A 25,562-nucleotide genomic window follows, 5' to 3' on the forward strand; every position below is an offset into this window, starting at 1 on the left:
AGCAATGACTCCTGTTCTGGATTTTGAGCATGCAGATATCAGCATATGTGATTTCAGTAGCCCCAGCTTGGTGGCTCTGGTGATGTAGCAGTGCTGGGCAGTCAGCAAGTAATTATTGTCCCATGTGAAAAGAAGAGGTCTCTACACCACAAGCTTTCTGACAGTCATAACTTCATTCAATGATATTTTTATGCCTCTGGTACTATTTTTACATTTTGTAGCAGCTTTTCTTTATGGTAGAGTATGTCACAGGTTTCCTGATGTCACTCAGCTTTTTACTACAACAGCTTCCATATGCCTCCTGCAAAGGTGATTATTTCAAAGATTCAGTAAGTGTCAGAAGTACTGTACTTCAGGTAGCATACGCGTTCCTTTGCAATAGTGAGGTATAGAAAATGAGTCATGGGCTTGCTCTGTGCCTGTTTTCCTGGTGTTTTGGAGATAGCATTTGTGGACACCAGGCTCTGTGAATGGCCAGTGCTGTACTGTTCTCATTGATAGTATTATGTTGAGGGTCCCTACCTGTGGAATACATATTCTCAGAAGAAGGAAATGTCCCAGAAGCTTTGAGAAAAGTAACCACTCCTGTCACATTCAGTTTACATTTCTCATCTGGCCTCTGGCCTTTGGGCCCTCGCTGAGACTCATCAGGGCCGGTTTCTTTAACGTAGGGAGTCAGTCACATTAGTCTCTGTTCTAACCTGATTTGTCCCCCAGGGGTGATGGCAGTATCCAGCAGTCACCACCTCTGGATAAACTAATACAATTGTTGTATGCTAAAAATAAGCTTGTTCTATTGGCGCTTTGTCTCCCCAGCGGAATTCAGTCTCCCTGTAACGCACTGCTGTGAGTTTGGCTGTTCTGCCAGATAATGGTATAAACCAGATAATGGCCACAGCAGAATCCCAGCCTATTGCCCATAAGAGCTGCTACCCTCAAGGAGATGGGGGCAAGGTCTTGATCAGGGAAGGTTTACGTTGACATTAATTCTCCCATCTTCAGGACCAATAATTCTTGCTTTAGAAATAAGGAAAAAGTGGTGATGCGGCTCATCAAAATGAAATTTGACTTTCTACTCTTCCTTTCTAGGACTGCTTCAGTTGGGGAGTTAGTTTTCTGTCGCTTCTACAAGTGGTCTGGAGGACACCCCTGTGATGTTTAGGACCACTGACAGCACTTGAACAGTTTTGCTCCCTGTCTTCTCCCTTCCCCCACCCCACAGAGACTCAGAGGAGCATTTGTGAGACAGACTCTGGACTTACAAACACTGAAACAGCTGCTCTCCCAGCCTCTTGTCTCCCGTGCGGCTGCAGTCACTGTGCTGGAACTCTCTGCCAAGGAGGGTGGACTGTTGTCACCAGAAAGGTGGTTCATTATAGATCTTGACCCCTCCTTCGTTCTCCCTCCCTTACAACATGCACATCCCTCTCTTCTCCTGGCATTCCTGCTGGCAGAGTTCAGACTTCATTTCTCTCATTCAAAAGCATTCCTCCCATTTGTGAATTATTCCCTGACTCTTCGATAGGGCAGTGTTACAGGTCCTCTGCCGGCAGAAGGGAGCAGTCTGACAAAACCTGAAGCCCTAAGACTTTCAGAAGCTGTGACGAGCAGACTAGTAGGAAGCCACGACATTGTGAGCTGAATGGATGTCTTAATAAGCTTTCAGATGTGATTTGGCCAGAGTTGGCAGAGAGAGCTCGAGGGAAAAAGGCAAGTAAATGATTGCAGACCCACTGGGCGTGACAACCCTAGGAAGCTAATCATGTCTCCAGGAAATAATTGACAGCAATTACCCAGCAACAGAACACCATGTAGAATGGGGAGGACAGACCCCCGGATGTGAGTACGATCTCTCTTCACTACAGAGTTTTAAGCAGTGGGAGCAAAGCGAATTATTGTAACTGATGGTGCTCCCCTAACCACTGATTCTGGGTGCTTGTGGACTGTCTCTGGGTGGGGTATGCATATGCCTGGCTGGGACTTCTGTTTGCAGGTCTCTTCTAAAATATGTTGCCTGTCAGGAAACTGAATGTAGTAGTTTGGGGTATTGGTACCGGGAGACTTCCTTGTAAATCCTCAAGAAAGCAGCAAAAGCAAACCTCATAGACCTTTTGCTATAAAAATAAAACAGATCGCATCACAGACCAAGCAGCCGTGTGGCCCTCTAGCATTCGTGATGAGAGAAAAAAAGCATTTGCAAATTGGAATGCAGTGAAAATGGGGCGGTGGGCTAGGACAAAGCAGGGAAATCTTTCTTAGAAGCTAAATACCTTTCTGGATTCAGGATGCTCATTGAATATTTATGATCATGGATTTATTTCATTTCTGCTTAAAGAGCTGGCAGTATGTTTGCATTTAATGTTTTTCTCCAGAATGCCGTGAAAGTGAGCATTGTGACAAAGAAGGATGTGATTGATAGATATAGGGCAGAAGAAATTCCTCACTGCCAACAGTGGGAAGTGTCTTGAATGATAGCTGATCTACTTGGAAGAGGAGGCTCAGATTGAATGAGGGAATGGGGCTGCTACAGCCGAGGTACCCAACAGGTTGGCAGTGAAGTTTAACTCGTTGATTGCAGACTAGTTGCTACGTCTCTATTCCTCTACCCTCCCCACTCATTGGTGAAGGTCCTCTATCCTCCTTATTCCTCTCCCTCAACCCGCCTCTGCCTTCCTGATTTGTCAGTTCAGAGGTGTCAGATGAGAAACCCCTTCCTCCAAAAGGATGGAGGTACAGAGAGGAAACAGAAAAGAAGACTCAGCCACTTTGATTCTTTCCCACCCACCCTGTGTGTATATGCAACTGTAGGTGAATACTGGGCGTCCTACCAGTGACGCTATTACTGGATTTCAATTGAGAATGAACTTGAGATGCCCAAGCACATAGGGATGATACTAACCACAGACTAGGAACTGGAAACCTGGGATTCTGTCCCTGACTTTGCAGGCAGTTTTCTATGTAATTCTAGTTGGGGGTGGGGTGGGTGGGGGGGTGGGGGTAGGGGGGGGTGGGTGGGAGCGGTATCCAAAATCCTGTGAGCAACAAATCCCTGTGCCTCAGGCAGGCTGTGTATTGGCCATGGTGGAGGGGGTGGGATAGGGTGGGGAGTGGGGAGCATTTCATTCTTAAGTAGTTGTAACTGAAGAAAAAAAAGTCTGGACAATATTTCTCAACTGTAGTGTTTTTTTCTGTCTTAAAACAAAGTGAATAGTAATGTGTGCTAGACTTATAAAGGGCTGTTTACCAAAGGTAGTTATATAAACGAGGCTATCTCAGTAGCTTGCAACCATGGCAGTGGGTGGGTGAGAGCTGAATTTATTGTCTGGGACAGGAGGGGAGTGGCTGTCCATGTACTACAGGCCTGCTGACCCCTGCATCTGTTGCTGGGGAGACTGGCCAGTGCTGCTGGACTGGAGCTCGTGACCTCAGCTGGTGGGCTGCACTAGTTTGCAGCAAGGATGTCTCTATCTCCAGGAGGTAAGCTCTGAAGTAAAATGAGTGAAATTTTAATAGTATTTGTATGAATTGGGCCATTGTATTGAGACGTTCAGATGCTCACTGCAAGGAAAGTTTGGATACAGGGGAAGGTGGCAGTTCAGGCTGAGTGTGCAAAGACAACAAATGAGTAAATGAACAATGTGGTTGTGGAGGGAGAGCAGTTTGGAAGTCATGGCTAACATTGTAGCTTCCTGCCATTTGTGCCTGGAGTGTTCTTGCAATATTGGGGCAAACCCAGTATTGGGAAGCTCAGTATAATTGGTTTACAGATACCACAGATTACCTGAATAAAGAGAGAATGTATCCAACATTTACAAAAACAACTTCTACACTGTAGAACAGTCTGGGAAACATAAAGCCTAAACTAGTCTTTCAGTGGGACCCTGGGAATTTCCAGTGGATTTTCCAGCTCTGTTTCTCTGTTTTGAGTTGCAGCTTGATTCTTTCATTGGCTCATTCATTCAACCGAAATTCCTCATGCATCCCAGGGGTCTCTGACCATGGCTAAGAGAGGAGTCCTCTCTTTGGAGCATACCTTCTCCGGATTTGTTGCATTTCCAATGAGCAGAGCAAGTGGATTTGAAGGTTCTTTCTTTCCTTGCTATTCTTTAACCACATTTTGGGCAACATACAGATGAAGTGAGAAAAGTTGATGATTAACAAGTTGGGGCAGGAGGGATAATAATTACTGTTTTGAAGTTATTCACATTTTGGCCAATACTTTCACATAGTAAACTGCCATCTTTAATCCCACCATGGTCCTCTTTGCGTGTGTGTGTGTGTGTGTGTGTCTGTGTCTGTTTTATGTGTGATCATTTAACCCCAGCCTCTCAGAGCTGTTGGCAAAATGAATTGCCTGGAATGTCATGGTGAACAAGAGTTAGAGCAAGGCACATAGAGTCTAGATCTTTCCTAGTCGTCTCATGGCCAATTCCTTCATCTTAGAGGTTGAAAGGAGCAATGGGTTTGCCTGGAAGCAACTGTAAAAGACGTCTGTATCTTCCAGGCCTTCAAAATTAGAATGTGTGGTAGGGTCTGGGGTGAAGAGTGCAGTCCTTTTGGCACAGCATTTTCTTTGTATTTGCATGTATTGGAATATTTTTAAAGCATTTATTTTGAGAGAGAGAGTGCACGAGCAGGAGAGAGGGACAGAGGGAGGGAGGGAGGGAGGGAGGGAGGGAGAGAGAGAGAGAGAGAGAGAGAGAGAGTAAGAGAGAATCCCAAGCAGGCTCCACACTGAGAGTGGAGCCTGATGCAGGGCTTGATCTCAGGACCATAAGATCACAATCTGAGCCTGTATCGAGCCGAGGCTCAACTGACTAAGCTACCCAGGTGCCCCATAGGTATTCTTAATAAGTATGTTTCAAAACACAAAGAAGCTTTCACTTACTTGCTGTCCTAGTAGGAGTGGATTCAATTCTTTTTTTTTTTTTTAAGTTTATTTATTTTGAGAGAGAGACAGAGCATGCACACACATGGGGGAGGGGCAGAGAGAGAGAGGGAGAGAGAGAATCTGACAGCACAGAGCCAGATGTGAGGCTTGAACTCACAAATCATGAGATCACGACCTGAGTCCAAAGTAACAGTCGGATACTTAATCGACTGAACCACCCAGGCACCCTGAGTGGGTTCAATTCTTGAAAGTATTCTTTCCAAAGAACACTTTACTTTGGATAAATTACCAATGGCTTTGGTTTGCTCTAATGGTGGCCCAGGGCTCCTGGGAGAAGTCGGTCTTTAAAATTGTGTTCATTTGTCATTTGGTGGAAAAAAGAGTTTAATTTTACTACAGTTACTACTACCTCTAGACCACTGCTCTGACTGGGGTTTTGCGTCCTGTAGGTGGTTTCAGTAGGCCTTTTATTTCTTGTTAAGCATGGAAGCAACAAAACCAGGCCCTCCTGATGCAGTTGGCAGTATGCACTGTCAGGGTTTCTAGCATCTGCGTCGTTCCCAAGGTGGGTTGTTCCGGCAGTAACTGGAACTGGGCGATGGCCCGGGCCTGTGCCCAGTTCTTCGTCTGTCCCAGAACTCAGGAAGCTGCACTGTTCCCAGTGAGACAAGGATGAAGCAAAAAATCTGCAGTAAATGCTGGCGGAACACCCAAGGGTTTAACCCACCCCTGAGGGTCTCTGTGGGGGGTGGTCCGTGGGCATCTTCACCTGCCAGGGGAATCAGCATGTCGGCTGTGGTGGACCCACAAAACACGGCCAGAAGGCCCTTCGTCATCATGCGCAGTACAGTTACCTGCCAAAGGCAGGCCTGGAACCCAGGTGATGTTGATGGGGTTATATCAGGCCTCTGCTACCCGGGATGGAAGTACAGAGCAGACCTCACAGTTTTGGCCATAGTCCTCTGGAGAATGTCCCTGAAGGAGGAAGAAGGGAGGGAGGTTGGCACATCTGCTGCCTTCTACTAGCAAGTTCAGGGGCTTGGTGTGCAGAGTATGTGCTTCCTGCTCGTCCTATCTTTACTCAGCTTCTGTCCCCTGCAGTGAGCGATCAGCAGATGCCCTAAAATCAGAGAGAGGAGGTGTGTGGCCTGTCCTGTGTGCTGAGCGGTGCTGATGGCAACTTTGTTTGTAATCCCTAGGTCCCGAAGATGGCATAGTAATACAGGCACCTTCTGATGATCGGGAGCGTCTTTACCCGTGGGTGCCTGCCCGGGCCAGTGGCATCGTGTTGAGCTGAAGGAACTTGTCTACTGCTTTCCTGAAAACCTCTTTTTCTCCTAATTCATGAGCCAGCAGGATGCGGTCGCTGCACTTTCTGAACGCCTTCTCATAGCTGCGTACAAAGGCCAAGCAGAGAATGTGGTTCAGCTCATCAACAAGGGCGCCAAGGTAGCAGTTACCAAGGTAACAAGAAAAAAAAAACTAACACTTTAACCATTCCCTGGGAAAAAACCTACCTCTTAATAACCATTGTCTGTACAACTTTTGTGTTGGTTTGAAGCTTTCATGGAACTAGCTTTTTCTTTTTTCCAGTGGTGGCAGTTTGGGAAGCAGAAAGGAGGATTAAAATGTTTTCAATGCTATCTTTCAAGTGGAGTGACTTATTTTTTTTTTAATGTTTATTCTGGAGAAAGAGAGAGAGAGGCAGAGTGAGAGTGGGGGAGGAGCAGAGAGAGAGAGGGAGACACAGAATCTGAAGCAGCTCCAAGCTCTGAGATGTCAGCACAGAGTCTGATGTGAGGCTCGAACTCACATACCGTGAGATCATGACCTGAGCCGAAGTCAGATGCTTAACCAACTGAGCCATCCAGGTGCCCCTGGAGTGACTTGTAATTAGCATTTGACAGTCTTTAAAAAATCACAGTATGGCCTTTTCTCACCTACTTCTTTAGCTAAATGGACAAGAGGTGTCTCTGGAGAAGTTGGGGGACATAAAAAGTTATTGGAAAAAATGTACAGTAATCTCATTATTGTACAGGAACAGGGCAGCCCATCGGCTGTGCAGAACCTCACTGTTCCCATATGTACAGTAACAGACTTGGGCCAGATGACAGCCACCATCTCTTTGGGCTTTCATTTCATATGGGTCAGGAAACAGATAATTCCACGGTAGATGAGAAAACATACTGGCTAAAGGGCGATATTGTAGCAAAAGTGGGGAAAGTCAGGCTGCATAGTTAGGTGACAAGTTAAAATATATAGATGAAATAATGCTGATGGAAGACACTTATTGAGCACTTAGTATTGCTCTAAGGACTTTATAGTCCTCTAGAAGAGGTTCTTTTTTTCATCCCCACTGTAGAGATGTAGAGAGCCTGAGGCACAGAGAGTTACTTGCTCAGGGTCTGTTCTTCAGCTGTTGGGTGGCAGAATTGCTACTTGTACCTACAGAGTCTGGCTCCAAAGCCCACCCTCCAGGCCACCCCACATAGCTGTGGAGAGAAGCGAAGCTTAATTTTCAAATGCTAATGTCTGACCACCTGTGGCACAGATTGGCCAGCACGCATTTTCAGTTACTCACATGCGGTCTCTGCATTTTATGATTCTGACGTGTGCTTTTTTGGCCCCACCAAGCAGTTAATTCCGACACTGTCTACCTGGAGGTGGCATCAGGCCTCACAGGTTAAGGGCTCAGTCCCACAAGACTGCATTTCCCCCCACTCCACTTCAGATGCCAGCCACCAAGTCCAGGTTGTCACCTGTGCTTCTGACCAACACAGAATCAAGGGTTCCCACAATCCCCCGATCCCCTGCGTTTGACTGATCTGCTAGAGCAGCTCACAGAACTCAGGAAGACATTTTGCTTACCAAATTACTAGTTCATTGTGAAAGGTTGTAACTGAGGACCAGCCAGATAGAAGAGATACATAAGGCAAGGTATGAGGAAAAGGCTACAGAGCTTCCATGCGCTCTGAGTGCACCACCCTACCGGAACTTCCATGTCTTCCCCAGCCCAGAAGTTTTCTGGCTTGTCTTGGATTTTTATGGAGGCTTCATTGCTGATTGCTCATTGACATTCAACCTCCAGCCTCACCCCTCTCCCTGGAGGTCAGGGGATGGGACTGAAAATGTGACCATCTAATTATGGTTGGTTGCCCTGGCAACCAGCAGCATCCTTAGGGCTTTCTAAAAGTTCCCTCATTAACATAAATTCAGGTGTGGTTGGAAGGGGCTTATTATGAAGAACACATTAGTTTCACTTTTTTGTCTCTGGAGCTATTTCAGGAATGAGGACAAAGACCAGCTACTGTAAAAAAAGATGTTCCTGTTGTTCTTATCACTTAGGAAATTCCAAGGATTTGGGGAGCTGTGAGCCAGGAACGGACACTAAAACCAAATATATATTTATTATAAACAATATCACGATGCTTGTCTCTGACAAAATATTGGGCTATGCAGAGGTCACCTATTGGCCTAACAATGCCCTGCACATAAATGGTGATAAGCTTGTATGGAACTGACGGTGAAGGGAGCCATAGCTCAGGCTTTGGTATGATTCGCCCACAGCTCTTCAGGGTCTGGGCAATCACAACTGCAAGAAGGTGCATGAACTCTGTAGTTAGGGTGCATGCTCACATATTTTCACTTTGCCATGTTTGCTAATTGTGCCACTTGCTTGACTTCTTAGAGCATCAGTTTCCTTACTGTAAAAGACTTAATGATACCATCTTTTCAGGATTGTTACAATAACAAATTATTGATAAACATTTAGCTCATAGTCTGAAAGTTTTCTTTTTCTTTCTAACGTGAACTTTCTTTCTTTCTTGAGGGAGAGAATGAATGTGCAAGCAGGGGAGGGCAGAGGGAGAGGGAGAGAGAGAGAATCTTAAGCAGGCTCCACACCCAGCGTGGAGCCTGACATGGAGCTCGATCTCACAACTGTGAGATCATGACCTCAGCTGAAATCAAGAATCAGATACTTAACCAACTGACCTGTCCAGGTGCCCTGAAAGTTTTCTTTTTAAAACAGACTTCATCATTTGCTTTTTTTAAAAACAGGTTTATTGAGGTATAACTTACATGTCATAAAATTCATCCATTTAAAGTATACAATTCATGGGGCGCCTGGGTGGCTCAGTCGGTTAAGCGGCCGACTTCGGCTCAGGTCATGATCTCACGGTCTGTGAGTTCAAGCCCCGCGTCGGGCTCTGGGCTGATGGCTCAGAGCCTGGAGCCTGCTTCCGATTCTGTGTCTCCCTCTCTCTCTGCCCCTCCCCCATTCATGCTCTGTCTCTCTCTGTCTCAAAAATAAATAAATGTTAAAAAAAAAAATTTAAAGTATACAATTCAGTGATTTTTGATGTATTTACAGAGTTGTGCAATAATCACCGTGTTTTAATTTTAGAACATTTCCATCATCCCAGTAAGAAACTTTCTACTCATTAGCTGTCATTCCCCATTCCCACCCCCAGCTCCTGGCAACCATTAATCTACTTTCTGTCTCTACGTATCTGTTTTCTAGAGGAGCCTGGGTGGCTCAGTGGGTTAAGCGTCTGACTCTCGGTTTTGGCTCGGGTCATGATTGTGTGGTTTCATGGCTTTGAACCCTGCATCGGGCTGTGCAGTGATGGTGCAGAGCCTGCTTCGGATTCTCTCTCATCCTCTTTCTCTCTGCCCCTCCCCTACTCATGCTTTCTCTGTCTCTCTCAAAATAAATAAATAAACCTAAAAAAATTTAAATATCTGTTTTCTGGACATTTCCCATAAATGGAATCATATAGTATGTAGCCTTTTGTGTCTGACTTTTTTCACTTAGCCTAATGTTTTCAGAGTCGATCTATGTTATAGCCTACATCAGTATGTCATTCTCTTTTATTGCAGAATAATATCTCATTGTATGGATACGCCACATTTTGTTTACCTAGTCATCAGTTGGTGGATGTTTTGGGTTGTTTCCAGCTTGGAACTATTATGAATAATGCTGCTGTGAATGCCGGTGTACGGTTTTTGTGTGGACGTGTTTTCATTTCTCTTTAGTAAATACCCAGGAGTGGAATTGATGGAATAAACGATAATTCTGTGCTTAGCATTTTAAGGAACTGCCAAACTATTTTTCAGGGTGGTTGTACCATTTTACATTCCCATTGCAGTGTTTAAGGGTTCCAGTTTCTCTGTATCCTTGCCAATGCTTGTTGTTGCCTATCTTTTTTATTTTTTTACATCATTTGTTCTTTAATAGTTCTCTTTTTCAAAGTAATGCAGGCACATAGGAGGTTTAAAAGTATAAGTTCAAATACTGTTGGAAGGCATTTAACAGAAAGAGCTGTCTCCTGCCCACCCCTCGACTCTGCTCCCCAAAAGAACAAACTCTCAGATCTCTTAGCTGTTTTCCTGCTGGCATTTATCTCCATATTTCTATAATGAATATGCATATACTGCTAAGTTGATTAATCAGCTTAATTTTTCATTTAAAAAAGTTTAGACAAAGTACAACATCCATTCATGATAAAAACCCTCAATAAAGTAGGTTTAGAGGGAACAAACTTCAACGTATTAAAGGCCATTTATGAAAAACTTACAGTGAAAATCATCCTTAATGGGGAATAAGTGAGAGGTTTTCCCCTAAGGTCAGGAACAAGATTAGGATGCCCACTCTCAACACTTTTATTCCACATAGTACTGGAAGTCCTAGCCACAGCAGTCAGACAAGGGGGGAAATAGGCCTTGGGGTTGGTAAGGAAGAAGTAAAACTTTCACTCTTTGCAGATGACATGATACTCTCTATAGAAAACCTTTAGTGTTTAGTCCCCCAAAAAACTGCTAGAATTGATAAATTCAATAAGGCCGCAGGATACAAAATCAATCTACAGAAATCTGTTTCATTTCTTTTTTTTTAAGTTTATTTATTTATTTTGAGAGAGAGAGGGAGGGATGGGCAGAGAGAGAGGGTGAGAGAGAATCCTAGGCAGGTTCCATGCTGTCAGTGTGGAGCCTGACACAGGGCTCAATCTCACGAACGGTCACAACCTGAGCCGAAATCAAGAGTCGCTTACTTAACTGACTGAGCCACTCAGGTGCCCCTATTTCATTTCTGTACACCAATAATGAAGCAGCAGAAAGAGAAATTAAGAAAACAATCTGATTTACAATTGTACCAAAAATAATAAAATACCTAGGAATAAACCTAACCAAAAGAGGTGAAAGACCTGTACTCTGAAAACTATTAAACACTGATGAAAGAAATTGAAGGCTACACAAAGAAATGGAAACACATTCATGCTCATGGATTGGAAGAAAAAATATTGTTAAAATGCCCATACTACCAAAAGCAATGTACACATTCAATGCAATCCTTATCAAAATACCAACAGCATTTTTCACAGAACTAGAATAAACAATCCTAAAATGTGTATGGAACCACAAAAGATCCCAAATAGCTGCTATAGCAATCTTGAAAAAGAAAAGCAAAGCCAGAGGCATCACAATTCCAGACTTCAAATTATATTACAAAGCTGCGGTAATCAAAACAGTATGGTACCAGCACAAAAATATACACATAAACCAATGGAACAGAATAGAAATCCAGAAATAAATCCAAAATTATATGGTCAATTAATCTTCAACAAAGAAGGGAAGATATGCAATGGGAAAAAGTCTTTTCAACAAATGGTGCTGGGAAAACTGGACAGCTACATGCAAAAGAATGAAACCATTTTCTTACCATACACAAAAATAAATTCAACATGGATTAAAGACCTAAATGTGAGACCTGATAGTATAAAAATCCTAGATAAGACTGCAAGCAGTAACTTCTCTGACAGTGGCCATAGCAACTTCTTTCTAGATATGTCTCCTGGGGCAAGGGAAACAAGCAAAAATAAACTATTGGGACTACATCAAAAGAGACTGCTTGTAATTCTCTCTCCCTCTCTCTCTGCTCCTGTTGCTCTTGTGCTTTTGTGCTCGCTCTCTCAAACTAAATAAATAAACTTTAAAAAGTTTTTAAATAAAGTTAAAATTAAAAAAAGAAAAACACTAATTAAAAGGGATACATTCACCCCTATGTTTATAGCAGTATTATTTCCAATAACCAAGATATGGAAGCAGCCCAAGTATCCATTGATAGGTGAATGGATAAAGAAGGTGTTTTATATATTCTGGAACAGAATATTATTCAGCCATAAAAAAGAACTAAATCTTGCCATTTGTGACAACATGGATGGAGCTAGAGAGTATCTGCTAAGTGAAACAAGTCAGTCAGAGAAGGAGAAATACCATATGATTTCACTCATGTGGAATTAATGAAACAATTCAAACAAGCAAAGTGAAAGAGAGAGTGAGACAGAGAGAGAGAGAGAGAGAGAGAAACCAAGAAACAGACTCTTAATTATAGAGTACAAACCGATGGTTACCAGAGGGAAGGGGTTGGGAGATGGGTTAAATAAGTGATAGGGATTACTTGTTGGGTGCTGTATGGAAGTGCTGAATCACTATCTCATACATCTGAAACTAATATCGCACTGAATGTTAACTAACTGGAATTAGAACAAAAACAAACAAAAAGCAGTTTAGGTATTACTTTAATTTTTATGTTACACCTACACATAAAGTGTCAAGTATTTTTACTATGTTTGTCTTCCATTTCTGAGTCTCCATAGGCAACTACATGCAAGTCTTTTGGTAGTTTCTTTTAGTGTTTACATTTGTAAATGATGTCCTGACATTGCTTGATTTTGATTTTTCCATTTTAGGCGTCATCCGCTGACTTAATATAAAAACCGATGCTTTAAGATATAGCTTTCTTCCTCTACCCTGCTCTCAGATACAGTTTCTACCATCATAATATAGTTGTGTCATTACTTAGGTGACATCAGCATTTGGTCTTTACATTAATTTAACAAGTTTATTTATAGCTGAGCCATGTAGTAGTATCATTATGTTTCCTGTTTTGTTTTTTTTTTTGGTAGTAATTTCCTTACTATGATGTTAATAATTATCCCATGTTTGTTCCCTTGGTTTTGTGTGCACATATAACAAGTCATCCCCAAATTCTTCCCCAGTTCCTGATCTTCTCTCTGGATGTTCAGATGTGTTAGATAAATCTCTCCACTGAGTCTCTTTGCAGAGATGTTCTCTGGAGACCCCTCCCCTATTTTAGTCTGGACTGGTGGCCCTTCAGGCCTTCTGACAGATATCACTCTTCACTATTATCCTAGGGATTCCGCTTACCATTTTTGTATATGTTGATTTGGTTTTGGACCTCAGTGTCTTTTTCTTTCTTGGTTTACTCCCTTGGTTTGATGTGGTACACCCCCTAGTACAGCACTGTCCAACAGAATTTTCTATGATAGTGAAATGTTCTATATTTGTGCTGTTCTATGTCTGTCTATATTTAGGTTAGCAACACATGGCTATTGAGTACCTAGAATGTGGCTAGTGTGGCTTAATTTCAAATTTAATTTTAATTAAAATTTGAATGCCACATGTGACTGTTGGCTACTGTGTTGAATGACACAGCACTTATATCTTCTTGAGAATGAATGCATGGGAGAGATCGATCAACTTTATTTTTTTTAATGTTTATTTATTTATTTTGAGAGAGAGCATGTGTGTGTGCACATGCACGAGGAGGCAAGGAGCAGAGAGAGAGGGGGAGAGAATCCCAAGCAGACTTCACACTCAGCACAGAGCCTGACACAGGGCTTGATCTCATGGCTGTGAGAACATGACCTGAGCTGAAATCAAGAGTCAGATGCTCAACTGACTGAGCCACCCAGGCACCCCAAGATTGATCAGTGTTAGACATAATCTATTGCCCCTTGCTCTTCCACACTGTCTCAATCTTGTTATATCACAGTTTTTGAGCAGATTCGTGATTACTGTGATTATGTAATTGCTGTTCATTGGTGAGCCAAGAGTTGTACTATAATTAATTACATTTCCATTTTTATATAACTTGCTGTTTTTCCTGGACTTGATAATTGCCTTGATTTTTTATTTGTTTAGTTTTATTCAGACTTATAATTAAGTCTTCCCTCTATCCTCCAGCAATTCTGTAAAACGGTTCTTAGTACAATTTTCCATGATTAATCCCATCATGTACTTATCAGTTTTATTCTTTCCCTTGAGATAGATATCCCTTCTGGAGTCATCCATCTCTCCATTCCAGTTTGATCTGGGTTGCTCTCTAGTTCTACTTGAACAGAGTCATCCTGAGAATTCCATTCACCTCTCCCCTGTGTTAGATCCCATTTGCCACAACCCACATCACCCTCCCTTTGGTGGTGCATGGTCACTGGTAACTTCTGAAGAAAGAGAACAGGAAGATAAATGTTTTGAGAGTCTGCATGTCTGAAAATATATCTTTATTCTAATCACTTAAGTGACAGTTTGGTATAAAACCTAGGCCGAGAATTGTTTTGCCTCAGAACCTTGAGGGCAATATTTTATTGTCTTTGAGCTCACAGTGTTGCCTGGGAAACTCAGTTTATAGATTCTTCCTTGCAAGACCTCTTTCAAGGCCTTATGCACCCACTCTGCCCCTGTAAGGTCTACTCATTCAGAATCTGGCTCAGGGATTGCACTCAGAGAAGTATCCTGCATGGAACTCTGTCTCTTTTCAACCGATGAAATGCTACCCCTTCACTCTGTGTCTCTAATAATTGGATACTTCTGTATCTGTGACTACTCCGAACCCCCCACCAGACTATCACTCTGACCTGGGTCTGAGTTTATCTCCCACATTTCTGTGTGTTTTGCATAGAAGAAAAGCAATGGATTTGGAATCCAAAGACCTTGGTACAGGCTCCACTGCTTATTAACTACTTGTTAATGTGGCCAGGGTTTCTTGACTTCTGTATTATTGACATTTTGGGTCACACGGTTCTTTGTTGAGGGAATTGGCCCTATGCATGGTAGAATGTTTGGCAGCATCTCTGGCTTCTTCTTCTTCTTTTTTTTTTTTTTTTAATTATTTTTTTCTATGAATTTTATTTATTTTTTCTTTAATATGTAATTTATTGGCAAATTGGTTTCCATACAACACCCAGTGCTCATCCCAATAGGTGCCCTCCTCAATGCCCACCACCCACTTTCCTCTCCCTCCCACCCCCCTCAACCCTCAATTTATTCTCAGTTTTTAAAAGTCTCTTATGGTTTGCCTCCTTCCCTCTCTGTAACTTTTTTTTCCCCTTCCCCTCCCCCATGGTCTTCTGTTAAGTTTCTCAGGATCCACAGAAGAGTGAAAACATATGGTATCTGTCTTTCTCTGTATGACTTACTTCACTTAGCATAACACTCTCCAGCGCCATCCACGTTGCTACAAAAGGCTATATTTCCTTCTTTCTTTCTCATTGCCAAGTAGTATTCCATTGTATATATAAACCACAACTTCTTTATCCATTCATCAGTTGATGGACATTTAGGCTCTTTCCATAATTTGGCTATTGTTGAAAGTGCTGCTATAAACATTGGGGTACAAGTGCCCCTATGCATCAGCACTCCTGTATCCCTTGGGTAAATTCCTAGCTATTTATTGGGTCATAGGATAGATCTATGTTTAATTTTTTGAGCAACCTCCACACTGTTTTCCAAAGCGGCTGCACCAGTTTGCATTCACACCAACAGTGCAAGAGGGTTCCCGTTTCTCCACATCCTCGCCAACATCTATAGTCTCCTGATTTGTTCATTTTAGCCACTCTGACTGGCATGAGGTGATATCTCAGTATGGTTTTAATTTGTATTTCCCTGATGAGGAGCGACGTTGAGCATCTTTTCATGTGCCTGTTGGCCATCCAGATGTCTTCTTTAGAGAAGTGTCTATCCATGTTTTCTGCCCATTTCTTCACTGGCTTATTTGTTTTTCGGGTGTGGAGTTTGGTGAGTTCTTTATAGATTTTGGATACTTGCCCTTTGTCCAATATGTCGTTTGCAAATATCTTCTCCCATTCCATCAGTTACCTTTTAGTTTTGTTGATTGTTTCCTTTGCAGTGCAGAAGTTTTATCTTCATGAGGTCCCAATAGTTCATTTTTGCTTTTAATTCCCTTGCCTTTGGAGATGTGTTGAGTAAGAAATTGCTGCGGCTGAGGTCAGAGAGGTTTTTTCTTGCTTTCTCCTCTAGGGTTTTGATGGTTTCCTGTCTCCCATTTAGGTCCTTCATCCATTTTGAATTTATTTTTGTGAATGGTGTAAGAAAGTGGTCTAGTTTCATTCTTCTGCATGTTGCTGTCCAGTTCTCCCAGCACCATTTGTTAAAGAGACTGTCATTTTTCCATTGGATATTCTTTCCTGCTTTGTCAAAGATTAGTTGGCCATACATCTGTGGGTCCAATTCTGGAGTCTCTATTCTATTCCATTGGTCTATGTGTCTGTTTTTGTGCCAATGCCATGCTGTCTTGATGATTACAGCTTTGTAGTAGAGGCCAAAGTCTGGGATTGTGATGCCTCCCGCTTTGGTCTTCTTCTTCAATATTACTTTGGCTATTCGGGGTTTTTTGTGGCTCCATACAAATTTTAAGATTGCTTGTTCTAGCTTTGGGAAGAATGCTGGTGCAATTTTGATTGGGATTGCATTGAATGTGTAGATTGCTTTGGGTAGTATTGACATTTTAACAATATTTATTCTTCCAATCCATGAGCATGGAATGTTTTTCCATTTCTTTGTATCTTCTTCAATTTCCTTCATAAGCTTTCTATAGTTTTCAGCATACAGACCTTTTACATCTTTTACATCTAGGTTTATCCCTGGGTATTTTATGCTTCTTGGTGCAATTGTGAATGGGATCAGTTTCTTTATTTGTCTTTCTGTTGCTTCATTATTAGCGTATAAGAATGCAACTGATTTCTGTACATTAATTTTGTATCCCTTGACTTTGCAGAACTCATGTATCAGTTCTAGCAGACTTTTGGTGGAGTGTGTCAGGTTTTCCATGTAGATTATCATGTCATCTGCAAAAAGTGAAAGCTTGACTTCATCTTTGTCAATTTTGATGCCTTTGATTTCCTTTTGTTGTCTGATTGCTGATGCTAGAACTTCCAACACTATGTTGAACAACAGCGGTAAGAGTGGATATCCCTGTCATGTTCCTGATCTCCGGGGGAAAGCTCTTAGTTTTTCCCCATTGGGGATGATATTAGCTGTGGGCTTTTCATAAATGGTTTTTATGATGTTTGAGTATGTTCCTTCTATCCCGACTTTCTCAAGTGTTTTTATTAAGAAAGGATGCTGAATTTTGTCAAATGCTTTTTCTGCATTGATTGACAGGATCATATGGTTCTTATGTTTTCTTTTATTAATGTGATGTATCACATTGATTGATTTGAGAATATTGAACCAGCCCTGCAGCCCAGCAATGAATTCCACTTGATCATGATGAATAATTCTTTTTATATGCTGTTGAATTTGATTTGCTAGTATCTTGTTGAGAATTTTTGCATCCATATTCATCAGGGATATTGGCCTGTAGTTCTCTCTTTTTTTTGCTGGGTCTCTGTCTGGTTTGGGAGTCAAAGTAATGCTGGCTTCATAGAATGAGTCTGGGAGTTTTTCTTCACTTTCTATTTTTTGGAACAGCTTGAGAAGGATAGGTATTATCTCGGCTTTAAATGTCTGGTTGAATTCCCCAGGGAAGCCATCTGGTCCTGGACTCTTATTTGTTGGGAGTTTTTTGATAACTGATTCAATTTCTTCACTAGTTATGGGTCTGTTCAAGTTTTCTATCTCTTCCTGTTTGAATTTTGGAAGTGTGTGGGTGCTTAGGAATTTGTCCATTTCTTCCAGGTTGTCTAGTTTGTTGGCATATAATTTTTCATAGTATTCCCTGATAATTGCTTGTATTTCTGAGAGATTGGTTGTAATAATTCCATTTTCATTCATGATTTTATCTATTTGGGCCATCTCCCTCTTCTTTTTGAGAAGCCTGGCTAGAGGTTTGTCAATTTTGTTTATTTTTTCAAAAAACCAACTCTTGGTTTCATTGATCTGCTCTCCAGTTTTTTTAGATTCTATATTGTTTATTTCTGCTCTGATCTTTATTATTTCTCTTCTTCTGCCGGGCTTGGGGTGTCTTTGCCGTTCTGCTTCTATTTCTTTTAGGTGTGCCGTTGGATTTTGTATTTGGGATTTTTCCTGTTTCTTGAGATAGGCCTGGATTGCAATGTATTTTCCTCTCAGGACTGCCTTCGCTGCATCCCAAAGCATTTGGATTATTGTATTTTCATTTTCATTTGTTTCCATATATTTTTTAATTTCTTCTCTAATTGCCTGGTTGACCCATTCATTCTTTAGTAGGGTGCTCTTTAACCTCCATGCTTTTGGAGGTTTTTCAGACTTTTTCCTGTGGTTGATTTCAAGTTTCATAGCATTGTGGTCTGAAAGTATGCATGGTATGATCTCAATTCTTTTATACTTATGATGGGCTGTTTTGTGACCCAGTATGTGGTCTATCTTGGAGAATGTTCCATGTGCACTTGACAAGAAAGTATATTCTGTTGCTTTGGGATGCAGAGTTCTAAATATATCTGTCAAGTCCATCTGATCCAATGTATCATTCAGGGCCCTTGTTTCCTTATTGATCCTGTGTCTAGATGATCTATCCATTGTTGTAAGTGGAGTATTAAAGTCTCCTGCAATTACCACATTCTTATCAATAAGGTTGCTTATGTTTGTGATTGTTTTATATATTTGGGGGCTTCCATATTCAGCTCATAGACATGTATAATTGTTAGCTCTTCCTGATGGATAGACCCTGTAATTATTATATAATGCCCTTCTTCATCTCTTGTTACAGCCTTTAATTTAAAGTCTAGTTTGTCTGATATAAGTATGGCTACTCCAGCTTTCTTTTGACTTCCAATAGCATGATAGTTCTCCATCCCCTCACTTTCAATCTGAAGGTGTCCTCAGGTCTAAAATGAGTCTCTTGTAGACAGCAAATAGATGGGTCTTGTTTTTTTTATCCATGCTGATACCCTGTGTCTTCTGGTTGGAGCATTTAGTCCATTTACATTCAGTGTTACTGTTGAAAGATATGGGTTTAGAGTCATTGTGATGTCTGTAGGTTTCATGCTTGTAATGATGTCTCTGGTTCTTTGTGGTCCTTGCAACATTTCAGTCACAGAGTCCCCCTTAGGATCTCTGGTAAGGCTGGTTTAGTGGTGATGAATTCCTTCAGTTTTTGCTTGTTTCAGAAAACTTTTATCTGTCCTTCTATTCTGAATGACAGAGTTGCTGGATAAAGGATTCTTGGCTGCATATTTTTTCTGTTCATCACATTGAAGATTACCTACCACTCCCTTCTGGCCTGCCAAGGTTCAGTAAATAGGTCTGCTACTACCCTTATGTGTCTACCTTTGTATGTTAGGGCCTGTTTATCCCTAGCTGCTTTCAGAATTCTCTCTGAAATTTGCCAATTTCACTTCATGCAGAAGATCGATTCAAGTTACATCTGAAGGGAGTTCTCTGTGCCTCTTGGATTTCAATGCCTGTTTCCTTCCCCAGATCAGGGAAGCTCTCAGCTGTGATTTGTTCAAGTACACCTCCAGCCCCTTTCTCTCTCTCTTCTTGTTCTTCTAGAATTCCTATGATATGGATATTGTTCCATTTGATTGCATCAGCTTAGTTCTCTATTTTCCCCTTGTACTCCTGGACTTTTTTTATCTCTCTTTTTCTCAGCTTCCTCTTTTTCCATAATTTTATCTTATAATTCACCTATTCTCGCCTCTGCCTCTTCAGTCCATGCTATGGCTGCCTCCATTTTATTTTGCACCTCATTTATAGCATTTTTTAATTCATCACGACTATTTTTTAGTCCCTTGATGTCTAGCGATAGATTCTCTGCTGTTCTCTATGCTTTTTTCAAGCCAAGCGATTGATTTTATGACTATTATTCTAAATTCTTGTCCTGTTATATTGCTTAAATTGGTTTTGATCAGTTCGTTAGCTGTTGCTACTTCCTGGAGTTTCTTTTGAGGAGAACTCTTCTGTTTCATCATTTTGGCTAGTTTTCTGTCCCTTATGCATTTTAAAAGCTTGTGTGCTCTGCACCTGCAAGCACTGCTATACTAAAGGAGGGTCATACATTGTCCAGGGTCTGGCCTTTCAGGAGGTATTTTTTCGGGGCTTGTTACTTGCTCTCTGTTGTTGTGACTTTGGTTATTTTATTACCCTACTCATAGTAATATTTTGTACCCTCTACCAGGTATGCTTTGATTTGTTCCTTGGAGTAGCCCTATCTTTTTTCCAGCTTTCCCATTTTCTTCCTAGTAGATGCAGTCTCTTTTCCTCCCAGGCTCTGGTGTTCAAAGTCCTTTGGCTTCTACACTTCTTTGTTTGAGAGACACGGGATGTATGGATCCCCCCACTTCTCTGCCATCTAAATCAAGGAAGAATTTTAGGGTGAACAGACTACTCCAGCTCCCGAGTTCATGGCTACTCCACCTGTGGTCCCAGACCTGCTCTGCAGGTAGGCATGTCCCTCTGTGCCTTTTCAGCAATTCCCCACCGCAGACTGGAGTGCTCAGCACCCAGCTGAAGACTGGGGTGCAGCTCCCACTGCTCAGGCCACTGAATGGGTAGTAATGACCACTGAGTGGTCTTAAGCTGTTTCTGTACAATCTTTGGCCTCACCACAGGGCTTCCAGGGGTTCTGCTGGGCCACTAGACCGAAGGTCAAGGACGGCCACCCGCCGGCCCTGTTGCGCACCTTCGGCTGCCCGCTGGCCCCATCGCCTGGTCCAGCCATACTCAGAGGTTCAGAAGGGGCGGGCGCAGTCCCCTCCCGGAGGTGCTGAGTGCTTCTCTACCCACCCGCAGTGGTGGCTTCTCTCTTTCCCAGGAGTGGGAGGGAAGAGAGGAGCGAGAGGGGCAGCAGCTCTGGCTTCTACTCATTAGATGCTTCTCCCTACACTGTTGGTGGGAATGCAAATTGGTGCAGCCGCTCTGGAAAGCAGTGTGGAGGTTCCTCAGAAAATTAAAAATAGACCTACCCTATGACCCAGCAATAGCACTGCTAGGAATTTATCCAAGGGATACAGGAGTACTGATGCATAGGGGCACTTGTACCCCAATGTTTGTAGCAGCACTCTCAACAATAGCCAAATTATGGAAAGAGCCTAAATGTCCATCAACTGATGAATGGATAAAGAAATTGTGGTTTATATACACAATGGAATACTACATGGCAATGAGAAGGAAGGAAATATAGCCTTTTGTAGCAACGTGGATAGAACTGGAGAGTGTGATGCTAAGTGAAATAAGCCATACAGAGAAAGACAGATACCATATGGTTTCACTCTTATGTGGATCCTGAGAAACTTAACAAAAACCCATGGGGGAGGGGAAGGAAAAAAAAAAAAAAAGAGGTTAGAGTGGGAGAGAGCCAAAGCACAAGAGACTGTTAAAAACTGAGAACAAACTGAGGGTTGATGGGGGGTGGGAGGGAGGGGAGGGTTGGTGATGGGTATTGAGGAGGGCACCTTTTGGGATGAGCACTGGGTGTTGTATGGAAACCAATTTGACAATAAATTTCATATATTAAAAAAAAAAAAAAGATGCTTCTCCCTAGTTGTGACAACCAAAAATGTTTCCAGAAATTGCTAAACGTCCCCTGACTAGTCTCCTGACTAAGAGCCACTGATGTAAGGCAAATCTCTTTACTTCATGAATTTCAAATTCTGCCCCAAACTTTTTTTTTCAGATTTTATTTTTAGGTAATCTCTAAACCTAATGCGGGGCTCGAACTTACAACCCCAAGATCAAGTGTCACATACTCTACCCACTGAGCCAATCAGGCACCCCAAATTTCTCCCCAAACTTAAAGGGCTTCCATAAAGATTAAGTATGAGAACATGAGTTGCCACAGTTATAAAATCTCAGTGGGCACAAAATCTGCAGTGCCCAGCACAGTATTCACACAGTAAGCCCCGTGTACATTGAATGAGGGGAATAATGTTGAGTGTAGACTGCTTGCACTTAGATAGTGCTTATGAGGTGCCTGGTACTCTTGCAAGAGCTATTCAGTGATTAAATATTCTAAACCTCAGCTCATTATACAGATGAAGAAACAGGTAAGAAGAGGTTAGGTAACTAACCCATCCAGAGTTTCAGTTAGAAAGTGTCAGGGTTGGGATTCAAATCCTGGCCATCTGGCTCCAGAATCCTTGCTCTGACCCAGCATGCTGCAACTGTGGGTTTATAATTTTGGATTGTGAACTCGCTGTGAACTACTTCTTGTTAGATTATCTTCCTTGGCATCTTGCACACGGTAGATACAATCTGCAAATGTTTTCCTGCCTGGGACCTCGTATGCATAGGTACTTGATTATTTTTTTAAATATTTATTTATTTATTTTGGGAGAGAGAGAGAGAGTAATGGTGGGGAGGGAGAGGTAGAGAGAGAGGACAGAGGGAATCCTAGGCAGGCTCCATGCTGTCAGTGCAGAGCCCGACACGGTGTTCAGTTCCACGAACTGTGAGATCTTGACCTAAGCCGAAACCAAGAGTCAGATCATTAAACGATTGAGCCACCCAGGCGCTCCATATACAGGCACTTTAATAAGCCAGTATCCCAATAATTGTATTGCATATGGTGTCACACTTTACACTTTCCAAATTATTTTCACATACGTGTTGCTCAGCCCCAGAACCCTGTGTATGTATACATACACGTACATACACACACACACACACACACACACACCCCACAGATTTTTCTTTTAGAGTTGTGAGGAAATGGAAGGCCATAAAAGGGGAGTGACTGGACAAGCTAGAAAGTGCCAGAGCTGGGACCAGAGCCTGGATCTCCTGGCTCTCATGCAGATGTCCTCTTTATTACACCAGGGCTCAGACAAGTGCAGTCTCTTCTGTTTTCACAGGGACTTTACTTAGTAGCTAATAGTGTGTTGCTGTGATGCCTTATCCATCATGTAGGGGTGGAATTGTGCACAGGACAAGTCCTCAGAGTTAATGGGATTGGGAGCAGGGAATTGGTGTGGAAACTACATACAAACATTTAAAATTCATGTTTTAAGAAGCTTACTAAAAACTCTGATTAGCCATTTGCATAATTCTCATATTTAGACCAATTATTTTTCATGTTGTATTGACCAACACATTTTCAGTTAGATCAGGTAACCTGACATGAACAGTGGGTATCCTGTGAAATCAGATGTGTCCCTGGAGTATATTGGCTGTTAGAATTGGAGGCTCAGGACCTCCCAGTAATTTGGCTCCTCACCCCCCTCACCTCTGTGCCACTGGTCACCTGTCACCTCACCTATCCAGCAAATATTAATTGAGCACCTGCTTTACACCAGTGAACAAGACAGGGAAAAAAAAGTCTGTTTATTTTGGGGAGATGGGCTAGAGTTGGCATGTTGCCCACCCTCCCCTCCATGAAGCTTCCTTGCCCCCCTGATGCTCTGCCTCTGGTTTTCTTCTCTGACGCGGCCTCATCCACCTCCTTTCGCCATCTCTGCCTCTGGAGCTGGCTTTCCTTGGGGCTCTCAGCCCTCATCTGCTCTTACTCTGCACACCTGCCTTGACTTACCAGCTCTGGCCAGGCACCAGTTCAGCTGTATCTCCTGATTGACTTGCCAAGCTACCCTGATGGGCATCTTTATCTGAGTGATCCCAGATAAAGTGATCCCATGGGTACTTCACAGCTACATCACATCTGAATACCCAGCACCGTCCCTATGCCCCTCCTGAAACCCAATCCTCTTTCCACGTCTCTTTGCCAATGGATGCACATATTTGCCCAGTCTCAAGCGGAAGCCCAAGCCACCCTCCCTTCTTTTTACTCCTTCACATGCCTCTGCCTACACATGCTCCCAGTGACCTATTGTGGCCCTGTCTGCCTCCTAATTTTCTCTCTCCTCTGTGCCTTTCTAGTTGCCCCACACATAGATACTGCCTGACATATTTGGCATTAAAACAGAAAGTGGAATTTTTTTTCTTTGCAAGAAAGCTTTGTTTTTCTCTCCATAGTCACCTCACATTTTAGCTAAAAATCTTTACACACAACTTAGTTTTGTTACCTCAATGCCAGTAGGTTTTTTTTTTGTCTGAATAAACCCTCTGTACTTCTCCTTAATGCCAAGCGCCGACCGTGTAGTAAGAGTCATGAGCCTCTAGGAATCCACAGGCAAAGTGTCTTTTTATCGAGCTTTCAGGTCCTTGGGATGTTTCACTGCAGCTTTTGTTCCCTCCCAAAGCAACCAGACAAAGGTTATTTGATGCAACTTTAGTGAAGAAGAAAAATGGTTTTATTCATAAAAGTAATGCTTACCAGAACTCCATTTGATTTCTACCACTACCCCTGAGTAATAACATAGGGATTTAGATGATTAAGAAGTACAGATCATGGCCTCAAGGAGCTTGTTCAGAGAGTGTGCCCCCAGAGTTCACTGCAGAGTGAGCAGGCAGAAAACTCTGGGGGTGGCCACATGGGGCTGATTGTGGAGGTAGGGAAGGAGGGCCCGGAAGCAAGACAAAAATGAGAACCAAAGATAATATGCAAATGTATACAGTGTCATATAGATCTCATTTGTGTCAATTTGCATATATATATATATATATATATACACACATATATTCATGCACGAAGAAATTGGGGAGTTAGAACTTATGTTGACCACTTATATCCATTGATAAGTGAAGAAGGCAGGTAGCAAGTAATGGGTACAGTATGATGTATTTTGGTTGAAAAACAAATCCACTTCTCTAGGTGAACATGCTTGTACTTGCTTGAGCAGGGAACACAGGAGACTGCTCCTGTTGGTTACCTGGTGCTGAAGATGATTAGCTTTGTTTTATAGGTTCTCGCATTGTATCATTCCACTTATTAAAATAAGCATATGTTAACTTTAGTAATTTGCCAAGCAAAGTCAAGTCGATTGAAGTTGTGTTTGAGTGCTTGTAGCAGCACTGGACCGCTGCTCCGCAAATACTGTCTCAGTGAATTGCTCCCAACAGCTGTGTGCTCTTGTCCCTGGCATACTAGTAAGGAAAGGGACTTGCTGAACTTGAAGTAACTGGGTCAAGGCCAATTAAGCATAGAAGCTGACCTGGGAGGGAATTAGCCCTGTGTGGCTCTGAGTCCTACGCTCAGGGCACTGCCTGCCCCTTTTTCCAGTGCCTGCACTATCCCTGCTCTTTCCAGCATTAGCCCTAGCCATCCCTTCCTGCTCCCCCTCCCCCTCAACACACACAAAGAACGAGGCTGTCCTGTGGGAGGGGGTTAGACCAAAGGGACTTTTCTACCACCGACTCTCCCCCAACCCCTTCCCATGCCACGTACATACCATTCCTGGAGGTTTGTAGCAACTTCGAAATTCCGTACCAAGGCTGTGTAGTGTAGAGGGTGTGAGCATGGATATGGGAACCAGACTGCCTTGGGTTCAGATGCCAGCATATTTACCACCTCTGCTATCTTGGGGAGATTACTTCATATTTGTTTCATATTGTCATCTCTGGAATGAGTATTAAATAATAGTAGCTACCCATTTGGTTGTTTAAGCAACTAAATCAATGTATGCAAAGAACTTAAAACCGTGCTTAGTGCCAAGTGCAGTAGCCATCGGGAGGAGATCCTGACAATGCACAGTGTCCACCTCTTGGTCTGAGAGTTTTGGTCTGAGTACCAGGCAGGAGTCCTGAGCAGAGGATGCAA

At 42.5% G+C, this 25,562-nt stretch overlaps 1 protein-coding gene across 1 annotated transcript in view; it reads left to right on the forward strand.

The window, feature by feature from the left end:
- The first annotated feature begins 6,235 nt into the window (after positions 1–6,235).
- ANKRD6 (ankyrin repeat domain 6) overlaps positions 6,236–25,562 on the forward strand; it is an 82,251-nt gene continuing 62,924 nt past the window's right edge. Inside the window, exon 1 of the mRNA XM_049652907.1 lies at positions 6,236–6,355. Coding sequence (XP_049508864.1) covers positions 6,236–6,355 — 120 coding nt within the window. The remainder of the gene's footprint in view (positions 6,356–25,562) is intronic.

This window comes from Panthera uncia (assembly GCF_023721935.1).
Source record: "Panthera uncia isolate 11264 chromosome B2 unlocalized genomic scaffold, Puncia_PCG_1.0 HiC_scaffold_24, whole genome shotgun sequence".
NCBI lineage: Eukaryota > Metazoa > Chordata > Mammalia > Carnivora > Felidae > Panthera > Panthera uncia.